Source organism: Tubulanus polymorphus, chromosome 10 (assembly GCF_964204645.1).
Source record: "Tubulanus polymorphus chromosome 10, tnTubPoly1.2, whole genome shotgun sequence".
Taxonomy (NCBI): domain Eukaryota; kingdom Metazoa; phylum Nemertea; class Palaeonemertea; order Tubulaniformes; family Tubulanidae; genus Tubulanus; species Tubulanus polymorphus.
Window position 1 is genome coordinate 14205617 of NC_134034.1, and position 24486 is coordinate 14230102.

A 24486-nucleotide genomic window follows, 5' to 3' on the forward strand; every position below is an offset into this window, starting at 1 on the left:
ATTTCATTTGCCGCTTGTCAATACGGTACTGAGGCTGCGATGAGAGTTTTAGCGATAAACTGCGCTTACTGTAGTATGTTTTATTCTTTTAGTATAGTTCTGAATTCAATACGTTGATGGATTTCAAAGAGTTTCCCTTAATGAGAAAGTTATAATTGATGATCCTGTCTGATCGAATATCGGATATAGGAAATCAGCAAAGCTTTTAAAAGCATACATTTTAACGAGATGATTGTATCCGGGTGATAGTTAGACAGCCGGAAACGTGATAGAAATTTTTTTAAATCTAAAATCTGAGTACTAGAAATTACTCGATGAATCTTTAGCCATTCTAAACTTGCAAATATAAATTTCAATGCTGAAATATCAACTTTTTTCATAGAAGTCACTGTGACGTCACTGAGAACAACCGACGTCTGAGAAGCACTAATACAATCGATAGGCCTACGGTTTTTTGTAATCTGAAAATGATTAGAATTTAGATAAGTTTATAAAGATTATAAGACTCTTCACCTGATAAAAATGCTGAAAAGTGCATCAAAACTGCAATGATCCCCGTAATTATCCGCGTCGACATTGACATTTCGCGGGTACTCCGGCACCCCAGCAGGTGGAATCAGGACAGTTAATCCTGAATTCTTTTCTGATTTTGTGTGAAACAAAAATGCTTGATTACTTTAAGAAAAACGTTTCTTTAGATAACGCTGAATTAAAACCACTCGTTCTGAAAACTACGCCGTGCCGAGCGACTGACCGCGGAGTCCGAGATTGAATCGGAGATACCCACAATTTTTCCATACCGGTAGCAAGTCCAACCTCCAGGTTTTCGTGTGGAAGTCCAGCTTCCAGATATTAGTGTTTGGTCACATGATCACAAAATGGCAGCGCCCATGAAAATATGAATATTTGCAAATATTTTTCCGATCTAACACAAATAAACTGATTAAAACTAGATAAATAGCTCGAATAATAACAAAAATGTAACGAATCTTTCTATCGAACACAATGAAAGGAAGTCTATTTATAATACCAGCTCTCGGTGTTTTAGCTATTGCTCATTTTCTGTTGAAATACGCGCGGAAAAAAATCCGACAGATACGAGATGAAGCTGCGTTACCTTCAAAAGCGGATTTAATTCCAGCTCTGAGCGGTAAGTCATCAGAAAGTATTCGTAGGGTTTCAACTGATTTGGTTGTTTGTAATATCATGTTGGATAGTTTGTCTAGCCTAGTCTGAATACAGAATACCAGTTGATTATGGGTTGTTTGGGAAACGGCGGTTAGAAATAGGTACTAGACTAGCGCAGGGTGGATGCAGAATGAGAGAATTGAAGTTTTGTATGTCAGCATGTCGTCTGTCCTGCAGGAGTAGCTTAACCTTTGAATGATCCAGGACAATGATCTAAACTAATGATTTGTATGTTTTTATTTTGTAGGAGTTGATTTAAATTCACTTGCTGTTTTATCTCAATCGAGTGATATCAATCTCAGACGATGCGCTGAACAATTTATTGTTGAAAGATTCACATCGAGAAGTAAAACTTACTGCATAAGTATTCTGAATCAGGGGTGAATCAAGGGCTGATATTGAAGAACTGTTCACATCCCAAAAGGGAACTTTCAAGTCCAAAGTTCAATATTAGGGGTACAAGCCAAGCATCGTGCTCAAAGAAAAACATGGTTTCAAAATCCTATCAATTCATGATCACTGAAAATAATGATCTATTTAAAAAAACAAATTGATTTTTTTTTCATTGATCTACATTATTCATGGAGATTTAAGTTTAAACATTATTTCTAAATCTATTTAATCTCTTAAAAGATTTATCAGCTCCATTCGTACATAAAACTGTACATAATACTGTACATTGCAAGTTTCTATTGTTGGTGAAATGAAAAAGGCTTATAAAAAAATTAAATGAACTTATACAAGTATCAGCAGACTAGGTCCCCTGGTTCCACCCCTGTGCATTCAATCATCAATTGAGACCGAATTTCAATAAAGATGTTAAGTATATTTTCTGTATGTTTTCAGAAGAGTATCTCGAGGCTCTGTTTACGGAATGTTTAAATGGAGATACGTTGAAAGGTTGCACGGTGTTAATCACTATTTTGAGTAATGGATATTGGCCGGTAGGATTCGATACGGTTACTATGGTAACGATGGCTAAAGTTCTCATGCAACATTCGCCTAAAGAAACCTCGACAAAACAGTTAAGAATTGATCAGTTGGCGACTGAAGGTTTATTCACTAGTTACGCGATGGAGTATAATCCATGTAAGAGAATTCAATATGCAAACATTTTATAACTCACAGGATTTTTTATTGTAAAAAGTGACCAGCGATCTTACATCAACATTCTTACAGATCGGGGAAGTCAGCAAATTCCTAATTTCATTTTTCCTGCGAGGAAAATCTTGGAATTCAAATTTTTGGAGTTTAGCTGTTCTTGCTGGTGATAAGGGGTTCTAAAAACCTCTTGTAAATAAACAGCCCTCACTTTGGATTTCTTATAATTCAATCAGGGAATTTTTGGTCGACCGTCAAGGAAGAACCCTGTTGTCAAATTAATTTCGCTATTTTTTCATGCTGAAAATTTCGCTGTATTTTCAAGGTTTATTCTTTAATCGTCATATGAATATTTGTTACTATTATTATTTTGCAGCTGAGAAGTTGAAGATGTTGGTTCGAGAAGTTCCTGGAATAGCGTTTCATTTAATCGATAGATTAGAAGTATCTCGTGATAAAGATATATTGCGTTTTAGTTTGTTAATGGTGCATGAATTTATTTCTCTGGGTTCGTTGAATGATTTTCAGAGTCTGAAGTTAAGTTCGTTCCGCAGTTGTGGCTTGAGTTTGGATCTAGAGCTTGAATTAGTTCATTTTCATCGTTTAGAGATCAATTTGAATCTAGAACTGTGGAACTGACTCAGTAATAACTTCCTATGAAATCCCAATTATTCTTGTTTACTCTTAATTTTAGAAGAAACAGAAAAATACATCGTCATTTCTGATGGAGTGAAAATTTTATCCCAAGTATTCAACAGTCAACAGGTACAGAGATGAATTCAGGATCAAGTTTCACAATTTTGATACCAAATTAAATTATAATATAAGAGAATTCGACTTTAATTCATTTTCAGAATTGTTAAGACTAAGAGTCAGATCGTGGGGCAGTAGAATTATTGAACTTGCATCTTAAATATGTCATTTTCATTTTAGGGAGATTCAAATATGCAGAACTTATGTCTTCAATGTCTCATAGAATTGGCTAGTAAATATCCAATTGGTAAGTCAGTCAGCTAGTCAATCAGTCAGGTAGTCAGTCAGTCAATCAATCAGTCAGCTAGTCAGTCAGTCAATCAATCAGTCAGTACTGTCAATAAATGAACATGATGAATAAAATTGATCTGATTTCTTTTCAGAACCAGTTATTTTTGACATGCATCGTCAGTTAATTGCTTGTTTACGCACGACGGATGAAAATGAAAATAAACTGCTCATTAAACACGCATTAATGATGCTTTCAAAACTGAAAGGTTTGTAAGTTTTTAGAAAACAGTTATGAGTTATTAGAGTAAACTGAATTACCGGGTATTCTTACAATATTAGTTCTGATATTGTTTTATGCATTAATAAGTTGATTAGTTTTGAATTGTTTGTAGTTGAGAATCTGTGTAAGATAGCTGAGATTCCTGGTATTGTCGGAGCATTCAGCAGAAATTTGTCCGGTCCATTAGATTTACAACAACAAGTATTACAACTTTTATTCAATATCGCCTGTGATTCTGGTACGTCACTATTCTATAGATACAAATGAAAACTTCAGTTTTTCTTGTGCGCTGATAAAAACATCTCTAGTTATTGTTTGTTTCATTTCAGTTACATTTAAACAACAAATCCTGAATTGTCATGATATAATCAATGTGTTGCCTGTACTGTATCAGAGCAGTGATAAAGAAGTTTGCTCTTATTCTCTGGCTTTAACTCATTGTTTACTTTATGATGGTAAGAATCTTATATATTATGAAAGCTCTGTAGTGCTATATTCCAGGGCCAATCTAGGGGTATATTCAGGAGTCCAGACTCGTGCCTTCCTATTGAGATTTTCCTTTTCTTAAAACCTGCAAATTTGACACTCATCCTTTCAGAAATTGCATGTTTCCAGAGTGTTTCTTTAATAATTTCTAATACTAAGTGTGGAATTCAAACTTGAGACCTTCAGAGTGGCTGCTTCACTCGAGGAATGGCTGCCCATTCTTTATTGTACCATTCGGTTGCAGTATTTGATTTCCCAGTTTGATAGTTTGAGATTTTTTCGATATTTCAGCTGAAAGTTCTGTGGCTTTGAAACTAGTGAATTCTAATGATAAGATAGTATCAAGTCTAAGCTCATTAACGAATCTACGTGGTGAATTAGCCATACATGGGATGGTTGTTGGAATATTAGCTGTATTCTGCTGTTCCGGTTGGTAAACATAAGCATTTGGCCGCTGAAAAATCAAAGCTAAGTCATAATGAAATAAAGTGTCATAAACTAATAACAGTGCAAATGATTTCATCTTGTAGAGGAAGCCATTTTGAAAGTGATGAAACATGCCAAAGCTATTCCCGCAATCATATACTTTGTTAAGTTGTATTCATCCGATAAAGATATCAAGACAAATGGAACAGGAATGTTACTCAATTTAGCTATGACATCAGGTACGGATAATGAAACATCCCTCGTTCGAGTTTTTATCAGTTCCTGTATCAGTCAGATTAAACTAGTTGATTTATTTTCTATATTTTATGACAGATGCGAATAAGAAAGCTATTTTAGAAGCTGGTGGATTGTCAGCATTGTTAGACGTAGCTTGGGAAGATAATGAAATGGAACTCAGTACGATGGCAGCTAAAACTCTAATCATTCTAGCTCATTCAGGTTGATTATATGAATTAATTGTGTCTAAAATCCACATAAAATATGCGTTAACCATCATTTGAATATTATCATCTATCAGTTGATGTATTACTTACTGGTTTGTGTATTGTTTCTATAGGTTTTAGCACTCAAATGAAGGTGGAATTTGCTTCTGATTACGGCACATTATCAGTAGCTGGTAATCGTGTGATCGTCACTGAACCAAAGGTAAATACAATCATTATTGTCATAGCTGTGATTATCATTATGTTGAACACTTATTTGCATATACAAATTGGAAATGATGAATGCGATGAATTATGTAATGGCGACTTAACTGAGTTTGATAACTGATGAATTACATCCTCGAGATTATACAGAATTTAACTGTTATCATTTCAATTAATTGTCTGTTGTTTTATTCGCAGTTTGATGTGATCAGATGGAAATTATCTACGAACAAGTTGAAACACGTTTTACACGCAGTTAAAATGTCTGATTTAGATGAGTTTATAATTCCTACTGGTCCTACTTTCTATTCTGGTGGAATCGTTTATGTATTTATCGCGACTGGTCAGAAACCGAAATCTATCTTATCAGAACTTTTCAATAGAGGTAAGCTCATTAAAAGTGTTCAAACAGTTCCTCAGTCTGTAAAATAGCTTATAAATTCTAATAACTCTTTTACTAATTTGTGTTTAAGAATTCAAAGAGTCGTTGATATTTGAAAATGATGAAGGTATTTCTAGTATTGATGAAATAGTCTCAGTGAATGGTAATTGTATATTGATTGGTGTAATACAAGGAGGAGCTTTATACATTAAACATCATCAGATCTCTACTGATAATGAAATCAACTTGGAATATAACATTGATTTAGGTAAAAACAATAGTTTTATTCTGATAACTTTCTCATTTAAGCTAAGCTTCTGCAGCTCAGAATTTTTGTGCAAGTTGTGATCAGTAAAATCAGGGTCAGGGGAAATTTATATAGTTCATCTATGATTTCTCATATTTTTAGATGATTTAGTGCAGCGAATCACATTGGAAAAATTGACTTCACCAATGATCTCAATTCTTATAGAATCTCCAGTGAATGCATCCATCAGCAAAATAACAGTAAGAATTCAACCTGCATTTCATTTTCAATCAATTGATTCTAGTCAAATCAGAACTTCAGTAGAACTTAGTGCAGGGTTAAATAAACGTATGTGTTTATTGTTTGTTCATTAGGAGTTGGAACTATTAGAAGTATTTGCCCATCAGAAGTTACACGCTCAAGCCTTCATGATCACTAATGGATGGTTCGGACATATCAGATATATGATTCTGTAAGTTATTACTATAACTACCCTTGCCATATATATTTATATATCTGTGATGTAGTGAATTTTATTGTATTAATTTCAGACATGTTTCCGATGGTTTAGACAAACAACAGGAAATTGAACCACTTGGATATTTACACTGTTTGGCAGCTGTGAAACTGTTGGCAATATTAGCGGTTCCACACGGTATCACCACCTCTCTTCTCTATATTTTCTCTGTTAAATCATCCCCTAATTATCCATGTTTTTCTGGTTTTTTCAGACGCCGTTGTTTTGAATTTTCATGAGTTTTTGCCTCTTTTGTTGAGTCTTCAAAACGCGATCACGAATCTTTGGATTAAAGATATGATTGACACATCCACTGATCTTCAGAAACATGGTTAGTTTGAACCATACAGCGAAGTATGTAAACGTATCTGTTATTTCTGACTTCAATCGAGAAATTACAATTATCTTTATTTCAGTGATAAAAAAGTACAATGAAATCCTACAGAACATTGCTCGTGTTTCACTACTGGTTATATACAGAGCGTGTCACTCTACTAAAATGTTAAACTCCATACAAACAGTTTATAGTAGCTGGTCTCTGTTATTATCATCAGGAAATATTTCCTCTTGGTTCGAGGTAAGTAAAAATGATCATGTTTCCATTAAGTATTTATTTAGTGTTTCATGTTTTGATTTATATTTGTACGTAGGTTGTATGTGGATATATACTCAATACTCTTTCCTGCTGCGACAATAAAGAAGTTATCAATTCTGATGCCGGTGTTTGTTGTACATTCAGTGAATCAGATTCTACTCCTTCTATTCAGCTTTCCGCTAACAAACTTCAGGTAAATATCTTGGTTTTTTACGGCAGTATAGTAACAGTAAATTGATTTCAAACGATGAATATTTCTAATCTATTTTAGGTTAGAAATGATGACGATCGAACATTTGAAAGTATACGCACAACGCACAGTGTATCAGCTACTGATGACATCATGCAGTTTTACGCTGGATGGTATTATGAAGTATGTTTTAATGTTGATACTTAGTTTGAAGGGATCCAGGGTCCAGTTGCACAGTCGTGACTTAAGTCAAAAAGTGTTCTTAAATCTTAAAACTGATCTTTAATTGTTAGATTGGCTATAGAACAAAGTTGGTCACAGACTGGTCTCAAGTCTAAGCCATGACTATGCAGGCGGCCCCAGTTCTGTAGTGGCTGGAACCATTTTCAACTGTAGAGTCTATGAACTATGGAACTAGCTTGTCTTTCTTTAACTCAAATTTTGTATTTAGTTTTGACGTAGTATGTCCAACTTTAAAAACAAACTTTCGGATAGATAACAGACTCATTTAGAACTACTTGTTTATTTAGGTGACACTGAATTCTAGTGGTATTATTCAGTTAGGATGGGCGACTGCTGATTGTAAATTTACACCGTTAAAAGGTTTAGGTGTCGGCGATGATGAACATTCCGTTGCTTATGATGGATATAGAGCTAAAAAATGGAATGGTGCGCTTACATCAAACCAGGTACCAGAATTTTCATGTTAATTTCTCTGCATCAGGATCCAGTCCTTAGTCACAAGTTAGATTCGACTCTTAAGAATTGGGTTTTGATTGATGATCCCTCTGAATTACGATCTGTTTTTAGGCTGTGAATGATTATGGAGAGAAGTGGAATAAAGGAGCTGTAATAGGTTGTCTTCTTACTAAAACTGGTGATGTTTCTTACACACAAAACGGAATTCCCCTCGGTATCGCATTTCAAGGTAACCAAATATCCATCGTCCTTAAAATCAATATTGAACATAAGATGAATTTGATTATCATTTGATGATGTGATTTTTCAGATATTGACATGAATAAGAAATGGTTTCCAGCCGTATCTTTATCTACAGATCAACAAGTTACATTTAACTTTGGTGCCGCAGAATTCAGGTCAGTTAAGACAAACTGTATCATACATGAGCATGTGTATAAAACATGTACATGTTTATGATTGATTTATTAATTTTTCTGTCTATCTACAGTTTTCAACCACCAGCTGATTATATATCCATTTATAAATACGCTGTGAACAGTTCAGAAGAAATTGAGTCGAACGTGAAGCCAAAATCAGAACCTGTAAGTAAATAATGACTATAGATAGCCACCAGTAGACTGCTCCTGATTATCACGTGCCTCAGATTAAATATTTGAAATTTCCCTACACCAATTCATCTGATGATGACTCTTCATCAAACCGACTGCCATGGAATTTTCCTTTCTTGTACAGAAAATTTATCGCTTTTGAAAAATCCGAGGCAAACGCGTAGTCTACTGTAGAATCATAAACCCACAATCACAACCTATTAACATTGAAAGATTGCATCGTCTAATATAAACTCGTAATCACTAAATACATCTGATTGTCGTTTCAACTGACGTATCAACTCAATTCTATGAATAGTTTTAAAAAACTAGGTTGTTTCATCGATTGAAGTCAATTGTCTAAGGAATCGCATAACTGATTGATTTTATGGTTGAATGATATTTTAGAAAGAAGATTTAGAAAACTACGTGAATCAATCGGAAATAAATCATCCAGTTCCATCTTTGTATTATGAAATACAACTGGATCAACCTTCGAAACAAACGCTCGAGTTCGGATATATTACTGGAAATAAATCTGTGAAGGTGAAGGTCATTATTAATCAATGATTTATAGTTTTCGATTGTTTTCGTAATTTTCCTAAATAGATTTTTTATCTATTCACAGAAAACGTGTTTATTGAATGGTTACACTTTAGAATTGCCCGATAACAAACAGGTATTGTGTGTGAAATAGAACACTGATTTCGACAATTGAATGAAACCGATTTATCTGTATGGGGTATTTTCTATTTTCTAGGTCAATGTTAGATATCCATTGTGTATTGGTTTGGGTTATTTACTGTATGAAACAGCGTTTTTGATAACTATGAATGGTAATGTTGTCGGTACGTCTCCTACAAATCTACTTCCACTTAATCAACATCGCATTCAAATGCTGTCTCTATTCTTTAAATTATTCATTTCTTTCAGATATGAAATTTCCAATCACTTTAACGAGTCAAGTTCATTTGCTGCCCTACTTTAACGATTCTAGGTTGAATGTTAATTACGGATCAAAGTCATTCAAATATTCGGTTTGTAACGATAAGAAATACAATTTAACTGCAGGTGCTTTACTGATGGACTATTTCACATTAAGTACCACTCAAACCTAACTGGCACTATCGGATTTATCAGCCCGACAACTGTTGTATTTATTCAAATTTATGTTAAAAATGATGGTATAGTAATCAACTTAGGGCCTAAAACCATTGGCTCATTATATGTTGTAAATGTATATTTAAGATAATTTGCCATTTTATGTTGCATTTTGTGTATTAACCATGAAATAAATATTTGTACAAGAACAGGCTTTGAATTTGTTGAATTTATGAACGGTGTTCAGTGAATTTTTCTTCGTTCCTGGTTTTCTACCGTATAGGGAAAGAAGGTGATGTCTCTTTTACCCCTAGGAAAAAAAATTGAATCTGTCTTGGACGCCCCCAGTGTCTGTGACGGCTGGTGCTGCGTGTATTGTTGATACCATTCACGGTTCAGGTACTGTGATTCGATTCAAGCTGGTTTTTCGCACATTTCCCCCATTTTCTCACTAGGTTAACTATTTGAATAAGGCGATATTATTATAATTTTCAATTGAAAACGCTTGTCATGAATTTGATAATGAATTCGGGTCGAAATAGTGGAATATTTCTGCAAAGTCACCCCTGGCCGCACTCGCATGCCAGTGGCAGTGCCGTGAAGAGTAGTTCAAATACAACTTGTTCAAGTGATAAAACCAGATACAGACAGGATCCTTCAGTACCATATAGCTATATTCAGTTGATTTGACACACAGGATCCAGTGAAAATATTTGCTATTTTCAGTAAATCCTCTCCGAGTCCAAACCAAAGCTTCTTCCTGATTCAAAGATGGCTCCCTGTTTCTCAAAATCAGCGTGTTATGATATCCTACCTCCGGGTTATGGTTGTGTTATTATGACCGGTGTCGGAAGTCTATTCCTCAACATGTATTTCGCCCAGAAAGTTATGAAAGCACGAAAAGACTTCGATGTTGCAGTAAGTTTATCATCGGTATTAAATTCAATAGTATGAAATTGTCTAAATTTAGGTTAAATTATAAATTGTTCTGTTCATCCACAGTATCCTACAATGTACACAGATAATAATGAATTCAACTGTATTCAAAGAGCTCATCAGAATTAGTAAGTTGAATATGAGAGGCTGTGTCCCAGGAACAATTAGTTTTTAATCGAGTTACTTGAGTCCAGCCTAAAGATTTAAGAACATTGGTTTGCTTCAACTGGGCCCTGTTCCAGAGTTTCTAGTTGAACAGTCAAAATAAGTTCATTACAACTCGCTGTTAAACTGGACACTGAGCAGTTTGAATTACATTTATAACCTATTTTATTAAATTTCATCATAATCTGATAATTTTTCAGTATTGAGAATTACCCACAGTTTCTGATGCTACTGTTTATTGGTGGTCTTCAATTCCCAGTAAGTTTCACAAACTGAATGATTGACATATTATTATCGATAATTAGAATTGTCGGTAATCAGAATTAAAGATGATTGATTTAATTGATTGCAGCGTCTAACAGCAGCTGCTGGTAGTTTGTATCTAGTTGGAAGAGTATTCTACGCACGAGGATACTCAACTGGAGGTTAGAGAAAATTTCATGAATTCTTTAACGATGAACAAATACCTTTTACTGGACTCAGTTCAGGGGCCGGTTGCATAGTTATGGCTTAGACTTAATACCATTTTAATACCAACTTAGTTCTATAGCCAATCTAACAACTTAAGACCAGTCTTAAGATTTAAGACCACTTTTGGACTTAAGTCACGACCGTGCAACTGGCCTCAGGACTCAATTCCTGGGTTAAATCAATTTTGAAACTCAATTTTATTTTCAGATCCCCAGAAGCGTTACCAAGGAGCGTTTGGTTACATCGGTTTGTTGGTTATGTTGGGTAACACTATCTGCGCTGCGTGTCACATGCTGCCGAAATGTGAAAAACCTCAGTTACCCTGGAGAAATTAAACCCGCACTTTATGATTGATTAACCAGTTAGATCGATAATTATTATGTGCTTATTTATTTATATTGTATTGATTTGATAATCGTCAGGGTAGAAGTAGTAACAGAACAAAGAAATAGAAATGCAAATTGTCGATGGAACTCGTGCGCCATCTATCAGACATTGAAGAAATTAATAAATTATGTTTTACGAACAAAGATTGTACTTCGATGAATAAGTGTTTGTTGTGATAAGCGAGTCTGATGTTTTTACTGGCGAATAAATGTTGGAATAATATAATAATAGTCTCTGCGATGTTTACATTATTCCACGTGATACAAGACGAGGTTAAACACGTTCTATGAACAGACGGTGAAAAACACTTATCGTTTCGGTGTTTGATAAAAGGCGGTGGAACCCAGTTCCACTCGTGTCGAATGTACTCTAACTACAGTATCGGAAGCCGAACTGTGGAACTGTCTGATTCCTTTCTGATTTCGTTTCAAGAATTCGTAGAACGTTGTTTCTGAATGGAAATGTTGTAACGCCAGTTAATTCAAAATGTAGAATAGATAAATGAATTATTGATAGATTTGAGTAAATTATGTATTGATTGCTTTTACAGATTATTGATTGATTAAATAAACTTTCTCATAATTTTGGATTTTGCGATTTAACTTTATTCTAGTGACGACTGGTTTTTTATGGACTCGATTGAACACAGACGACACTTGGATCTCAAGCACCATTGACTGTCCTTATCTTCACAGGGTCGACTAGTTGATAAGATATTACAGTACCTCACCAAACTGCGACCGGCAAAAATAAAATGGTCCGAGTTGACAATCGGAAATGCGTAGTCATCATTCCAGCATCCGGTTCCACATTGCGTCCAATTTAGGATTAAAACATTCAAACTGATCTATGTTCAATTGGTTTGTACTGCGACTGGTCGCGGGTATTCAGGTTTGTACTGCGACTGGTCGCGGGTATTCAGGTTTTCAAGTAACGTTGACAAAGGAATTAAATAAATTTTTTGACGAGTTGGAATTTATTTTTGAATATCATATCAAATCATTGCATAGATAGAACAGCGTAATAAACACCATGTACTTAAAGATGATATCGGTGTTTAAGAGACACTTATTCGTGTACGGGTTATATATGTGTCAATGGGGCCTAGTTCAAACCCGCGATAGAGATACGAAACGATAGCGATTATAAAGAATTTAAAAGGCTCACGAAACAATAAAAAGAACCGCATAGAATATACGAAGTTAAAAAATGGCGACATCCATGAATAGCTTAGACCATTGACGTGTTTATGCGTCCATGCTTAGACTGAAGATTGATTACGTAACAAACGCGTTATACTGAAGAGCTCTGCTCGACTCTTGTCGAATACTTTTGAAGATGTGCAACAAAATACTCCTAGCTATTGTTTGTTTTCAGCGTTTATGTGTACATATCCTTTTTGCTAATCCAAGGAATTAAGAAATACATAAATTATACATAGTTCACAAAGCCACCGGGGTTACTACGCAACATTACAGATATATATATATATATATATATATATAGGGTACATCAAGCATTTCTCCAATATCTCTTAACAGACGGATTCGAACTGAAACGTCGCCGTTTCGCTCCGGGTCGCCTCTCGATGACGTCATCTTTCGGTAAAATGATCTGTATTTTGTCTTCTATCGTATCGACAAACGCTGCTAAGATGTATTTTCCCGGTCCGAAATTCGTCGATCTTCCCAGTAAAAAGTTAGCGAAACATTGCTCGAATGATTGAACGTTTAATGGATATTTACCATTCTGTAATCAGATCAAATGAATTCAGATATATATATGTATGTATAAATGAAAAGCCTTGCGAAAATATGCGAGTGGGTCCGTCTTTAATTTGGTGATGGAATCATTATAAGCAATCAATTTTAAAATTTTGATAATTCAATAGTCTTTCAGCGATTTGCGTTGAAATAACGAAGGTCTGAATAAACGAACGAATTCTATTTACAAGACTCTATGCAATGGTTATAGGTGCGATGTGTTTCAGTTTCAGAATGATTAGAAATTAAAAACGTCACGATTAGAATCGAACAAACCCCTAAAACCTGATATTACATCCCCAGAGTTCTCCACTTCTCCATATACTGGAATTCTAAAGGACTGCTTTCATTGTTTTATAGTGTATGCTATCGATCCCCCAAAATGTATAGAAAATCTAAGCTTCATTTTGGCGTAATCTTCATTAGAATATTGACATCCACTCAGCAGATATTTCATAAGGAGTTGCTGATTCTCAGAGGGGTGGATATAAAAATGAACGGGGTGCGCGTTGTGGAGAACACTTCGGACACAGCATGGCTTCATTCCCTGCACTATAGTTACTTACATCAGTTATATCATTGTATGCTCTACGCGCAATATCTTTAGGATCGTGATCTTCGAGTTTTAGAAATCCGGAATAATATTCTTCAAGTTCCTCTTCGTCGATCACACTGTCACCTGCAGAACAGATCAACGAATTGCTTAAAAGCATCACTTGAAAACTATTTTCCAAAGCGCAATTATCGACCTTGTATTTTATATACCTTTAACATCTACGACTTCGAATAGAACTTTAGGAAGTAGTTGTAACCAGACTGGGAAATCATTCATACTCATAGCACCGTGGAGTAACTTCTCCCACATACTCAACCATTCTTCTACTGCTATGTGAGTTGTATCTGTATCTACAAATACACCAAACTAGTCAGCTAATTTTTGCTGTATCAAGATACATTTTTGGTTGCGCAGTAATTTCCACTCATCATCTCTGAACCAACCAATATTTCGCTGGTCTATTTTCTCATAGATAAGTGACCTCTCTATAATGAACGTTTGCCGGATCAACCGGAAGTATTCTGCACTGTACAGTGAGTGGTTTCCTGTACACATATCGATAAATCAGTGAAATTTAAATGTACCTTTAATGATCGATATATCATGGCTGCCGTCGTCGCTCGCGTCGAGTATCATGGCGGCTTTCCTTTCGCATAAACTATGGAAAAATGTGTTATGAATTTCACGACACCAGTTTGCCAAACTCGACTTTTCCGGCCATGCGGCGTAATCCACGATTTTCTGAAATTGTCGGACGAGGGATTTTAGATAAAAGCTCGTGGCAGGTTTGGAAGTAAAACCCCGTGGTTTGAACTTACTCTCTGTAAGTTTTCAAAGTCATTCTTCTCCAAAAGTCCGTCTTTGTTATCATCTGAAGTTAGTTATGATAATATACTAAATTATCAACAAACTACGAGATATTTAAGCTTTATATGAAATCATAAAATGATATATTCGTATAAAATATCGTATTCTGCAATAATCAGTATTCAGAAAAACCTTAAGAAATGTTGAGAGATTTATTGGAATTATAATATATATTAAGGATACTTAGTAGAATTGTTGAAAACCCGCAATCATTAACTGAGATGATTTAGGATATTTCGGGCCTTTCTTCTTCGTCATACGATGGTAAAAGATAATATTAACTAAAAGCCCAGTCAGAGACTACTGTGTCACCTAAACCTAATAAAGCAGCTCGACTCAGACACTTACCGAAAAAATTGAAATAGATGAGAAGTTTTTCCTCTTGAAACTGTGAGAGTTTAGAAACTTGCATCTTCGGAAGCGCTTGCGTTCGACGTCCTTAGACAAGAAAATATGCAAATGCTCGTTTATACGTTATGTTTTGAAGCGGTGCGTACGCATTTAGCTGGCGGTGCCTCGTTCCCGTAAATCATTGTTGTTATCATTTTATTACAATAAAGATGTAGAGCGCATAGAAACACGTGTCGTACATTGCACTCGATATCACTCCGCCCTTGACCGACCGACCGAGAAATATCAGAGAACTTTTCAACATTTGCAACATTTTTTTAACGATCAAATTGATGATTTGTTTTAGAAACCGAGCGAGAAGCAACATCACGTGATAATTAACAGAAACATGTATTTTATAATATTTGATAATGATTAAGCTATTCTAATATAAATTCTTAAAATTCCAGCAAGAAGAATATATTAAAGAATTAGGGAAACGATAGAATTAGTTTTGAGATAAATAGAGAAAGTAGATAGACACAAGAAGAGAACCCCAGCATAAGGTTTCATAATTCATATATATATATATATATATATATATATATATATATATATATATATATATATATATATATATATATATATATATATATATATATATATATATATATATATATATATATAAATATATATATATAAATATATATATATATATATATATATATATATATATATATATATATATATATATATATATATATATATATATATATATATATATATATATATATATATATATGAACATATTCACAATTTGATTATTTGTCGGAGGCGCTGTTGAATTTCATTTTCAAGGAGAAGTTATCGAGAATAAAAATTCCTCATGCCTTTTGCGTCACTAAAATGACCCGAATAAATTGTTCGTATATAGTGAAGATGTTAGACAACAGCGTTAGTTTTGAGCGTATGTAACGAATTGTTACCCCTTCCCCTGACGTTCGTAGACATGATGAGATTTCTCTTCTTTCTGTCAATGATTTCCTATAATAGAAATATCAGCCACGTTGCGTAAAAAGCGGCGTGTAATTTATTACGATGTCGAGTACCCTCGACTCGCTCTACGGCTGCGGTGTCTAGGCCTGTATGGATCCATACATGATTATTTATACATATGTTTTATATAAATATATAATACATGTACTATAGGGCCGGCGGAAGGAGTAACACGTTGGTCCGGCCAGTTCTGCCAGTGTAGAGGTATTTGCGAGTGCCCAAGGCGCCTAGAACTGGTGGGGGCCGATCTGGGTCCTCTTTTAAAAAGCGTTTAAAATGTTTAAAACCAGGAGATGCGTTTTAACGAAATTATGGCATGAGATATATGAAATAAATCCTCTTACATCGGGACACAATTCACGGCAAGATAATACTATAGATTTTATGCATTTATTTAGTAAATCTAGTACGATTATCGGCTACGTCAAAAAGTGAAACATGGTTTCGGCAATGTTTTAGTCCGGCCATGGGCCACCCCTGCCGCCCTTGTGCAACCGGCCATGTTAGCATTGATTCGATAATATCAAAACATTTTCAAAACTTCAATTCGCGCAGTTTTTAGATTTGAAACAAGAGCGAAATGTGAATCGTGTGCGTGACATGTGATTCCGTATCTACACGTCGCAGTTTGAAACATCTACATCCTTGAGTTACGTGATGAATACACTCTTTGAATGTCGGAATAATCAGCAGGATTAATAGATTTTCGTTTATGACATGAAGATTGATTTCACCAGAGTTCTAAAATTAAACCGATGGTTTTGCTTTCGCGCAGGCTTTCCAAAAACTGAAATTATCGCATTGCTAGCACCAAAATTTCATGAATTTTTGCCGTAGCACCTATAACAACCATGCGAGAATATTTGTAAACACTTTTACCTTAAACAATTAATGATTTATCCTTCGTTGTGTGGCTTTTTGGTTGTAGAGTCCTGAGATACGCGCTCAGTAGCAGCACAAACTGAGCTCCTGCTAATAGAGTAATTCTATCCTATACAGGTGACCGATTTTTTATCTGGGAAACTTAATGGCCTCGCCAATATCTCCCGCTATATTTTCTATCGATCTCAGGGGTGTATATGAGTTGTTCATATGAATATAAAATAGAATATAAAGATTTTATAAACGTAGAAAACATGCCGCAAGATGGCGACATTATTGCCGTTATAAATCACACCCTGCGTAACAATCCACTCAGAGAATCGAAGTAAAAATCGATGTCTAAGTTTTGGAGTTCATTGAATTCATTCATGGTGAATTTTTTAAGGAATTGTTACAAGATTTGTGTGACAGGTTTGTGTCGAATGAGAACGCGTCGACCACGACAAGCTAAATTTAAAAGTAACGACATTTACTTGATATACTGTACTGTATGTAGGTTGTTGTAATCAAGAGTTAACTTAGTATTTTGATTGTGCTATCAAAAGAAAAAATAAAATGTTGGCAGAGATCTGTTCTACGCGCAGGGCCAATCATTAGAGTAGTGCCGGGATATTGCGCACCGAACGGGGTCAGGTGCACTTCTACCAAAAAGCTCTTCGGTCGTTTCTTTCGTCGGTGTGATTTATTTGGCGCCAGTCTGACACTCGTACAGCTGGGCTGATTATCTCGGTACGTCTGGCAAAATTTGGTTCGTTGCCAAAAAAAAACTACGAGCCGCCGTAAATTCAGCGGAGAACAAAAGAGTGACGGATAATTCATAAGTACCGGAGGTTGCTCCCAGGGTTCCACCCGTACCCAGAAAACTCATCCATTAATTTTTAAACAAATGGATAGAGAAAGTTGCAAGAATAGCGAGATTTCTTCAGGGTCTAGTTCCACAGTTTCGAGTTAAGATTCAACTCAGAGTTAACTCATCGAAAATGAACTAACTTTAACTCAGAGTTAACTCTAACTCAACTGTGGAACTGGATCCAGTAGAACTCTGCCAGTGGTGTCAGATATTTACCGTCGAGTGCTGCCCCCATAAATAACGTTGACGGTGAACATGAGAACTCATACCACAGTGGGTATCACTGACTGTGGCATGCGAGTACATCCCAGCGGCACCCTAATAACCCTAACCCTTACCCCACTTTGACGATTGCGATCTAACTCTGATCATAAACTGGTTGCCGGTCTCTACGACAGCGAATGCAGGTGGCGCAGAATTGGACAGGCGACCAGTCTAGGATCTTCCTTCTGTGGCAAGTGAGTAATATAAATTATCAAAACATTTCTAGATCAACTGAAATCTCTTTCTGTAGTTGTTTATAAACCACCACGTAATGTAACATTTAAAACGGCTAAAATGAAATTATCGTCAAGGTACCGGAGAATTATGAATCCATTGCGCATGCGTGAAGTCCTCTACGAACTATGAACAAGTCGTAGGTTCTTTAAATGTCAAACCAACCAAAAAACCACTCTTGAATGTTCGTGTGTTTAAGAGAGTCTATTTTTAGAGATTTAAATGTCTGATAAATGATGTACAGATGAAAGTTTCACTCGCTGTTTTAAGATTTGAAATTTCAGATCATTCTTTAATTCCTCATTATCTCAAATACCGTAAGTCATACAATGAAATTTTACTTCCGGGTTTGAGAATTTTTTTATTTGGAAGGACCCTCTCTACAGTCCACCAGCCTAGTTTCACAAAAGTTTTAATCTTTGATATCTCCATTTATTTATCGCCTTGTTTTCTGGCAATCGAGTTAAAATCATTTCGTGATCATGAACCAAAAATCAGCGATCAATAAATATCGCTCTTTGAATATCATTATTGAGTGATTAGTACCGTTTGTGCAAACCAAACACACGGAGAATCTGGATTCTGTCTGGTGGAAAAACTGTCAGTGTTTGGTCCGATGCAGGGGCTCAGTGCGTCAAAACGATTTGACTAATTGAATTGATTGATTAAATTTCTATGGAATTTGTACAGAGTTTGTAACCGTATAGTGTGAAACTGGGCCCCGTCCTGTTGTATATAGGTAAGGAGGCTTATAAAACATCCATATAACAACAGAATGTTTTGTAATTGATAAATTGTAGGTTGGAGACAAGGAGGAGGGATGTCGTCTGGAAAACAAGATGAGAAAGATAAGAAATCATACGCTAATATCGTAGGGGGCGCTGCACGGTCTCTATCATCGCCACCTACTGTGGCAAGCGGTGTTACGTGTATTCCTATAGAGTCAACGGATAAACATAGAGGTGCACGGCAACCTAAACAATACACTATACAATCTATAGAACCGAGAGGTACGGCATTTAACCCTAACATCTCGTATATACAATCTATTAATGCAATCTTAATGTGCAGTACAATATAAACTACTGCAGCAATCAACGGTTCCATTTGTCTGGGTTGCCACTATAAACTACTGCAGCAATCAACGGTTCCATTTGTCTGGGTTGCCACTATAAACTACTGCAGCAATCAACGGTTCCATTTGTCTGGGTTGCCACTATAAACTACTGCAACAATCAACGGTTCCATTTGTCTGGGTTGCCACTATAAACTACTGCAGCAATCAACGGTTCCATTTGTCTGGGTTGCCACTATAAACTACTGCAGCAATCAACGGTTCCATTTGTCTGGGTTGCCACTATAAACTACTGCAGCAATCAACGGTTCCATTTGTCTGGGTTGCCACTATAAACTACTGCAGCAATCAACGGTTCCATTTGTCTGGGTTGCCACTATAAACTACTGCAGCAATCAACGGTTCCATTTGTCTGGGTTGCCACTATAAACTACTGCAGCATGCAGTGCGTAATTAAATCAAACAGGTTCCATCTCTGTCTAATGTATGTGACTGTGTTTATTCAATGGATTCTTAATCATGTCAGGGAAAACAACTTTCATTTCAGGGGAAGTCAAATAAAAGTGGTTATCACGCTAGTTACAGTTGAGAACTGAAAGTTTTCAACAGGAAAAATTCATGAAATTAATTTTACATTTTTTTCAGGTAAACCTCAAACCCACGATCATCGCGTAGATGGAACTAGCGAACAGGGACGCCGCTCAGAGAGTGGAGATATAGACATCGAAATAGAGCCCGTCGTTTCTAACAATCGCAGCCGTTTGACTTCTACATCGTCGTGTGACGATAAACATAGCAACCGTTCATCGGTGTCATCCGATCGGTATCTGATGTCGCTACCAGGGGGCGATGACACGGACGATCCTCGTCCAGTGGATAGCGCTAAAAACCGGCATAAGAGTCACAGTCCCGGTATAGATGGCGAATCTAAAAATACGGTTCATTTCTTCTCTGGGAATCCGAGTGTTGAAACTACTGAAGGAATCATGCATTTATACAAAGACAAGTGAGTTATTTTATTGTTTGGAACTTTTAGAACATTGACACTTACTCTTAAGAAAGTCAAGCTCAGCTCAGAACCGTAGAACTTGATCTGAATAATTCAGTCTATTTTGGACAATTTCTGAGATAAAGAATGTTGTAATTGTAGTCAGTTTGTCGTATCAACTGAAGATGAAGATGTCAAGAGACCAGATATGATTTGTATTCTTGGAGTCCCTGCGAATATGAACACTAAAGATCTGATTCAATTCACTGCTCCGGTTATGTAAGTAAAGTTCAGGAAATTCTTGTGAATTTCTCACGAAATTGTTGACGTATTTTTAAAAGTTGTTATTTTCTATCAGGCAGGGAATTGAGCACATTCGAATTATCAGAGACTCGACACCAAATCAATACATGGCTTTACTGAAGTTTCGTAGTCAGGTATTGAATACAATTATCACCTTAAACCTGAATATCTAATTGATTCCTAATTTCTAATTGTTTTGAACTATTTCAGAGGGAAAGCGATGAATTTTATCGTACCTACAATAACGTGCGTTATAACTCATTAGAAACAGATGTTTGTCATTTAGTTTATATCTCGAGAATTGAAACGTTAAAAGCTTCTGAGGTGAGGATTTATTCTTAAAACTATTAGAAAACATTTAGACTAGAGTCTGACTGCAACTGAGCCTAATCCCGGGAACCAGATAATCCATGTTTGGGTAAGTGTAGTTTACATTAATGATGTTTATTTCTAGGGTGCTTGTTTTCCTGTTCCGGGTCTCACTGAGTTACCAAATTGTCCCGTTTGTTTAGAGAGAATGGTAGGTACTTATTTGAAATAGATTTAACAGAAAAAACCCGGTATTTCTAGATCATTCGATAAATCATAAATATACGTTTATTTCAGGATGAATCAGTTGATGGAATTCTGACTATTTTATGTAATCATTCGTTCCATGGAAACTGTCTCACTCAATGGGGAGATACGAGGTATGACGATATCGACCAATCATTGAACCCGATATCGACCAATCATTGAACCCGATATCGATACCGCTACGATATCGACCAATCATTGAACCCGATATCGACCAATCATTGAACCCGATATCGATACTGCTACGATATCAACCAATCATTGAACCCGATATCGATACCGCTACGATATCGACCAATCATTGAACCCGATATCGACCAATCATTGAACCCGATATCGATACCGCTACGATATAGACCAATCATAGAACCCGATATCGACCAATCATTGAACCCGATATCGACCAATCACTGAATCCCCCAATCGATACTGATCAGTATTTCATGATGATGTATTGTTTATTATTTATAGTTGTCCCGTCTGTCGTTACGTTCAAACTCCTGATGTCGTCGCTGATAATAAATGTCAACAATGCGAATCACAGGAGAATTTATGGATTTGTTTGATTTGTGGTTGTGTCGGGTGTGGAAGATATCAAGGAGGTCACGCTCGTAGGTGAGGGTTCAATTATTATCTATTTTCACTTTATAATTCATGCCGTTTCCCAGCTATTTAAGTCGTAAATTCTGCCCTCAACTTTCCTTTAAAGTGAATTTAAGCGGGTTCTGTAAATATCCGGTAATTGTATAATATTTCACGCTCTGGTTTTATTTATTTCCACTGTAGACATTATGAAGACACGTTGCACACGTTCGCGATGCAACTCGGTAATAACAGAGTTTGGGATTATGCAGGAGATAATTACGTGCATCGTCTCGTGCAGAATAAAAGCGATGGTAAACTGGTGGAGGTGAATGATGGAGGCGGAGGAGGTGAAAATATCGATGACGCTAAACTTGAATCTCTTACATTAGAGGTAAATACCGCAGCCATTCACTGTAAATCTGTCACTGTTTCAGACAATCATCGGTGAAGTTCGGATGAATAGTTTTTGAAAGTGCCCTGGCCTAATGTCTAGCGTTTGTACAAATGTAGTTCAGTTTCAATTGACACAATGTCTCTAGTGAAGTTCTGAACATAAGTGAAGTGTGCACAATAATTGTAAGAATGTTTTGAATGTCTGAGGCTGTAGTTTGATAGGTATATCTCACTACTGTCAGCTGGTGCATATAATTTGTGGGTTTCTTACAGTACACGTATTTATTAACTAGTCAACTCGAGTCTCAAAGATTATATTTCGAAGAGAAAATGCAACTAGTGGAAGAACAAGCGCAGAAAAATGTGAGTTTTAGTATTTAGTATAGTAATACATAGTTACGTCAGTGAGTTATTGAGTTTTAGATCAGATTCATATGAAATGAATATTCTCTAAAGTCTGACTGTGATTGAACGTAGATCGAAGATGAAGTCACAAGATCGCGTAAAACCATGGATGAATGTGAAAGACTCGATCGATGTTTACAAGACGCACAAAAAGAGAAAATTTCTCACGAGAAAAAAAACGCAACTGTAAGATATTTAAAACCTTCATAAATTTCACCTATTTCTGCCGAATAGATTTCTTACAATCGTGAGTTTTCTCTGAATTACAGTTAACTTCTAAATTGAATAAATTAACTGCTGAATTAAAAGATGAAAAAGAACTGAATCGTTGTTTAAGAGATAATCAACTTCAGTGGCAAAACAAATTCGAAGATTTGGAGAAAAGATTCGAGACGACGACTAAAGAGAAAGACCAGGTATTGTGGTTTAAATGTAGTATTCACATTCTATGATTCAAATTCATTGCTGGTATTTTTCAGGGGTTTTATTTACGTTTGTGACTTACTACACCACGTTTACTCAGGTCGATATCTGAGTCTGATTTCTTTTCTTTACAGGAATTGCAGGAGTTGAAAGATCAATTGAGGGATATAATGTTTTATTTGGAAGCGCAGCAGAAAATAGCGAATTCTTCAAATGAAATGCAGGACGATATACAAGGAGGCCAGATCATCGTAGGAGAGTCGTCTGCTAGTGGATATAATCCACGATCTGGCAGACGAGGCAGAAAGAAGGGTCGATAATCAACTGTCTGCAAAATATTCAACTTTTCATTCCATATTTAAACATTAGATCAATAACTAAATTATTGAGAGATAATTGATGGCAATTTATGGTTAAATGCATTTAAAATTCAAACCAAAAATATTCATTAGAAAATTTGAAGGATAACTCAATTTATGAGAGAGATACCCAGAGTTCTTACAGATCAGAGAATCAAAAATTCCCTGATTTTTCCTTCGACCAAATGATAAGTTATCCTCAGTAGAAGTGGGAGAAGTTCCTTGTAGTAGTACCACTCGTCACCAGTGAGAACTATTCCCTGACTTGCCTGATTTTCATGAGTCAAAATATCCTGATATTCACAGCAAGGAAAGAACCCTGACCCGGTAATAACCCTGGACCGGTAAGAACCCTGGACCGGTAAGAATCCTGGACCGGTAAGAATCCTGACCAGTAAGGACCCTGGACCGGTATAAGCATCATGTTAGAGAATTATATTGTCTCTAGGATCAGAGTTCGGTTCATTTGTGAGTTTGAAATAATGCTTCTAATATTGCTAGTAGAGTAAGTGCTTCGATACAGTCCATCTACGCATAAATGTCTGGGAAACATAATTTCTCTGGTACAAATTGATCTATATTTAGTTGATTATACTGTACAGCACCCAATTGAACAGTTCCTTTACCTGTAGTTCAAGAACCAGTGATTTAATGCATCAAATGTATAAATCTACATGTATAATCATCATACATTCTAAATATGATTCAATCAGTTATTGCTCTGGGACTTAGTTGCTCAAGTCAGTTAGTTTAACTAGTGGATCCTTTGAGCAACACTTCACACGTTTTCTTCCAGGTCAGATCTGTCGTGAGTCTCTAGTTGATTTCTGTTTTTTACATGTATGATTTGTATTGTGGAGTTGTTTTGTAAATAAAGTGATGTAAGTTAAATAAATTTTATTATCATTTAAGTGGCTTTTGATTCTATGTTTAAAGAGGAAGTTAGGATTAGGCTTAGGTAGGGTTAGGATCAGTAACCCTAACCCTAACTACTACCGGTACACATGTTCTGTCTTTTGAGTTGAGACCCGTGTGCGCTACCAAAAACACAATACTCGGACCCAGGTTTTGACCAGAGATTTTCATTTCAAACTTCCCCCAACAAGCTCTGACAATTTGTTGGGTACCTTAAAAATATACCTGAAGGAATGAAAAAAGTTGTAC

General features: G+C 35.9%; 4 protein-coding genes across 4 annotated transcripts; 3 read left to right on the forward strand and 1 right to left on the reverse strand.

Moving 5' to 3' along the window:
- The first annotated feature begins 896 nt into the window (after nucleotides 1-896).
- Nucleotides 897-9688, forward strand: LOC141911653 (uncharacterized). Its single transcript, XM_074802642.1, has 30 exons — nucleotides 897-1150; nucleotides 1436-1534; nucleotides 2035-2277; nucleotides 2666-2797; nucleotides 2984-3054; nucleotides 3223-3289; nucleotides 3426-3539; nucleotides 3666-3791; nucleotides 3883-4008; nucleotides 4331-4468; nucleotides 4570-4704; nucleotides 4799-4924; nucleotides 5043-5131; nucleotides 5332-5518; nucleotides 5607-5783; nucleotides 5925-6022; nucleotides 6137-6234; nucleotides 6314-6417; nucleotides 6494-6610; nucleotides 6696-6856; nucleotides 6930-7067; nucleotides 7146-7247; nucleotides 7595-7753; nucleotides 7875-7992; nucleotides 8074-8161; nucleotides 8254-8347; nucleotides 8762-8899; nucleotides 8982-9032; nucleotides 9114-9201; nucleotides 9287-9688. The coding sequence occupies exons 1-30, from the start codon at nucleotides 1006-1008 to the stop codon at nucleotides 9469-9471; spliced, it is 3714 nt and encodes a 1237-aa protein (XP_074658743.1). The 5' UTR covers nucleotides 897-1005; the 3' UTR covers nucleotides 9472-9688.
- An 89-nt stretch (nucleotides 9689-9777) lies between these two features.
- On the forward strand, nucleotides 9778-11641 carry LOC141911736 (glutathione S-transferase 3, mitochondrial-like). Its single transcript, XM_074802761.1, has 6 exons — nucleotides 9778-9853; nucleotides 10181-10372; nucleotides 10457-10518; nucleotides 10756-10813; nucleotides 10908-10980; nucleotides 11234-11641. The coding sequence occupies exons 2-6, from the start codon at nucleotides 10226-10228 to the stop codon at nucleotides 11359-11361; spliced, it is 468 nt and encodes a 155-aa protein (XP_074658862.1). The 5' UTR covers nucleotides 9778-9853; nucleotides 10181-10225; the 3' UTR covers nucleotides 11362-11641.
- A 739-nt stretch (nucleotides 11642-12380) lies between these two features.
- Nucleotides 12381-17074, reverse strand: LOC141911947 (sarcoplasmic calcium-binding proteins II, V, VI, and VII-like). Its single transcript, XM_074803068.1, has 8 exons — nucleotides 16865-17074; nucleotides 15916-15973; nucleotides 14948-15037; nucleotides 14551-14603; nucleotides 14317-14473; nucleotides 13942-14082; nucleotides 13743-13855; nucleotides 12381-13162 (listed from the first exon to the last, which is right to left on the reverse strand). Exons 2-8 carry the CDS (start codon nucleotides 15938-15940, stop codon nucleotides 12926-12928), a joined length of 816 nt encoding a protein of 271 aa, XP_074659169.1. The 5' UTR covers nucleotides 15941-15973; nucleotides 16865-17074; the 3' UTR covers nucleotides 12381-12925.
- Nucleotides 17075-18364: 1290 nt separating this feature from the next.
- On the forward strand, nucleotides 18365-24198 carry LOC141911779 (BRCA1-associated protein-like). The gene is made up of 14 exons (XM_074802818.1): nucleotides 18365-18532; nucleotides 19016-19225; nucleotides 19936-20296; nucleotides 20441-20557; nucleotides 20637-20715; nucleotides 20792-20905; nucleotides 21036-21101; nucleotides 21188-21270; nucleotides 21629-21772; nucleotides 21944-22133; nucleotides 22409-22498; nucleotides 22613-22726; nucleotides 22810-22956; nucleotides 23098-24198. Exons 1-14 carry the CDS (start codon nucleotides 18460-18462, stop codon nucleotides 23281-23283), a joined length of 1974 nt encoding a protein of 657 aa, XP_074658919.1. The 5' UTR covers nucleotides 18365-18459; the 3' UTR covers nucleotides 23284-24198.
- The last annotated feature ends 288 nt before the right edge of the window (nucleotides 24199-24486 follow it).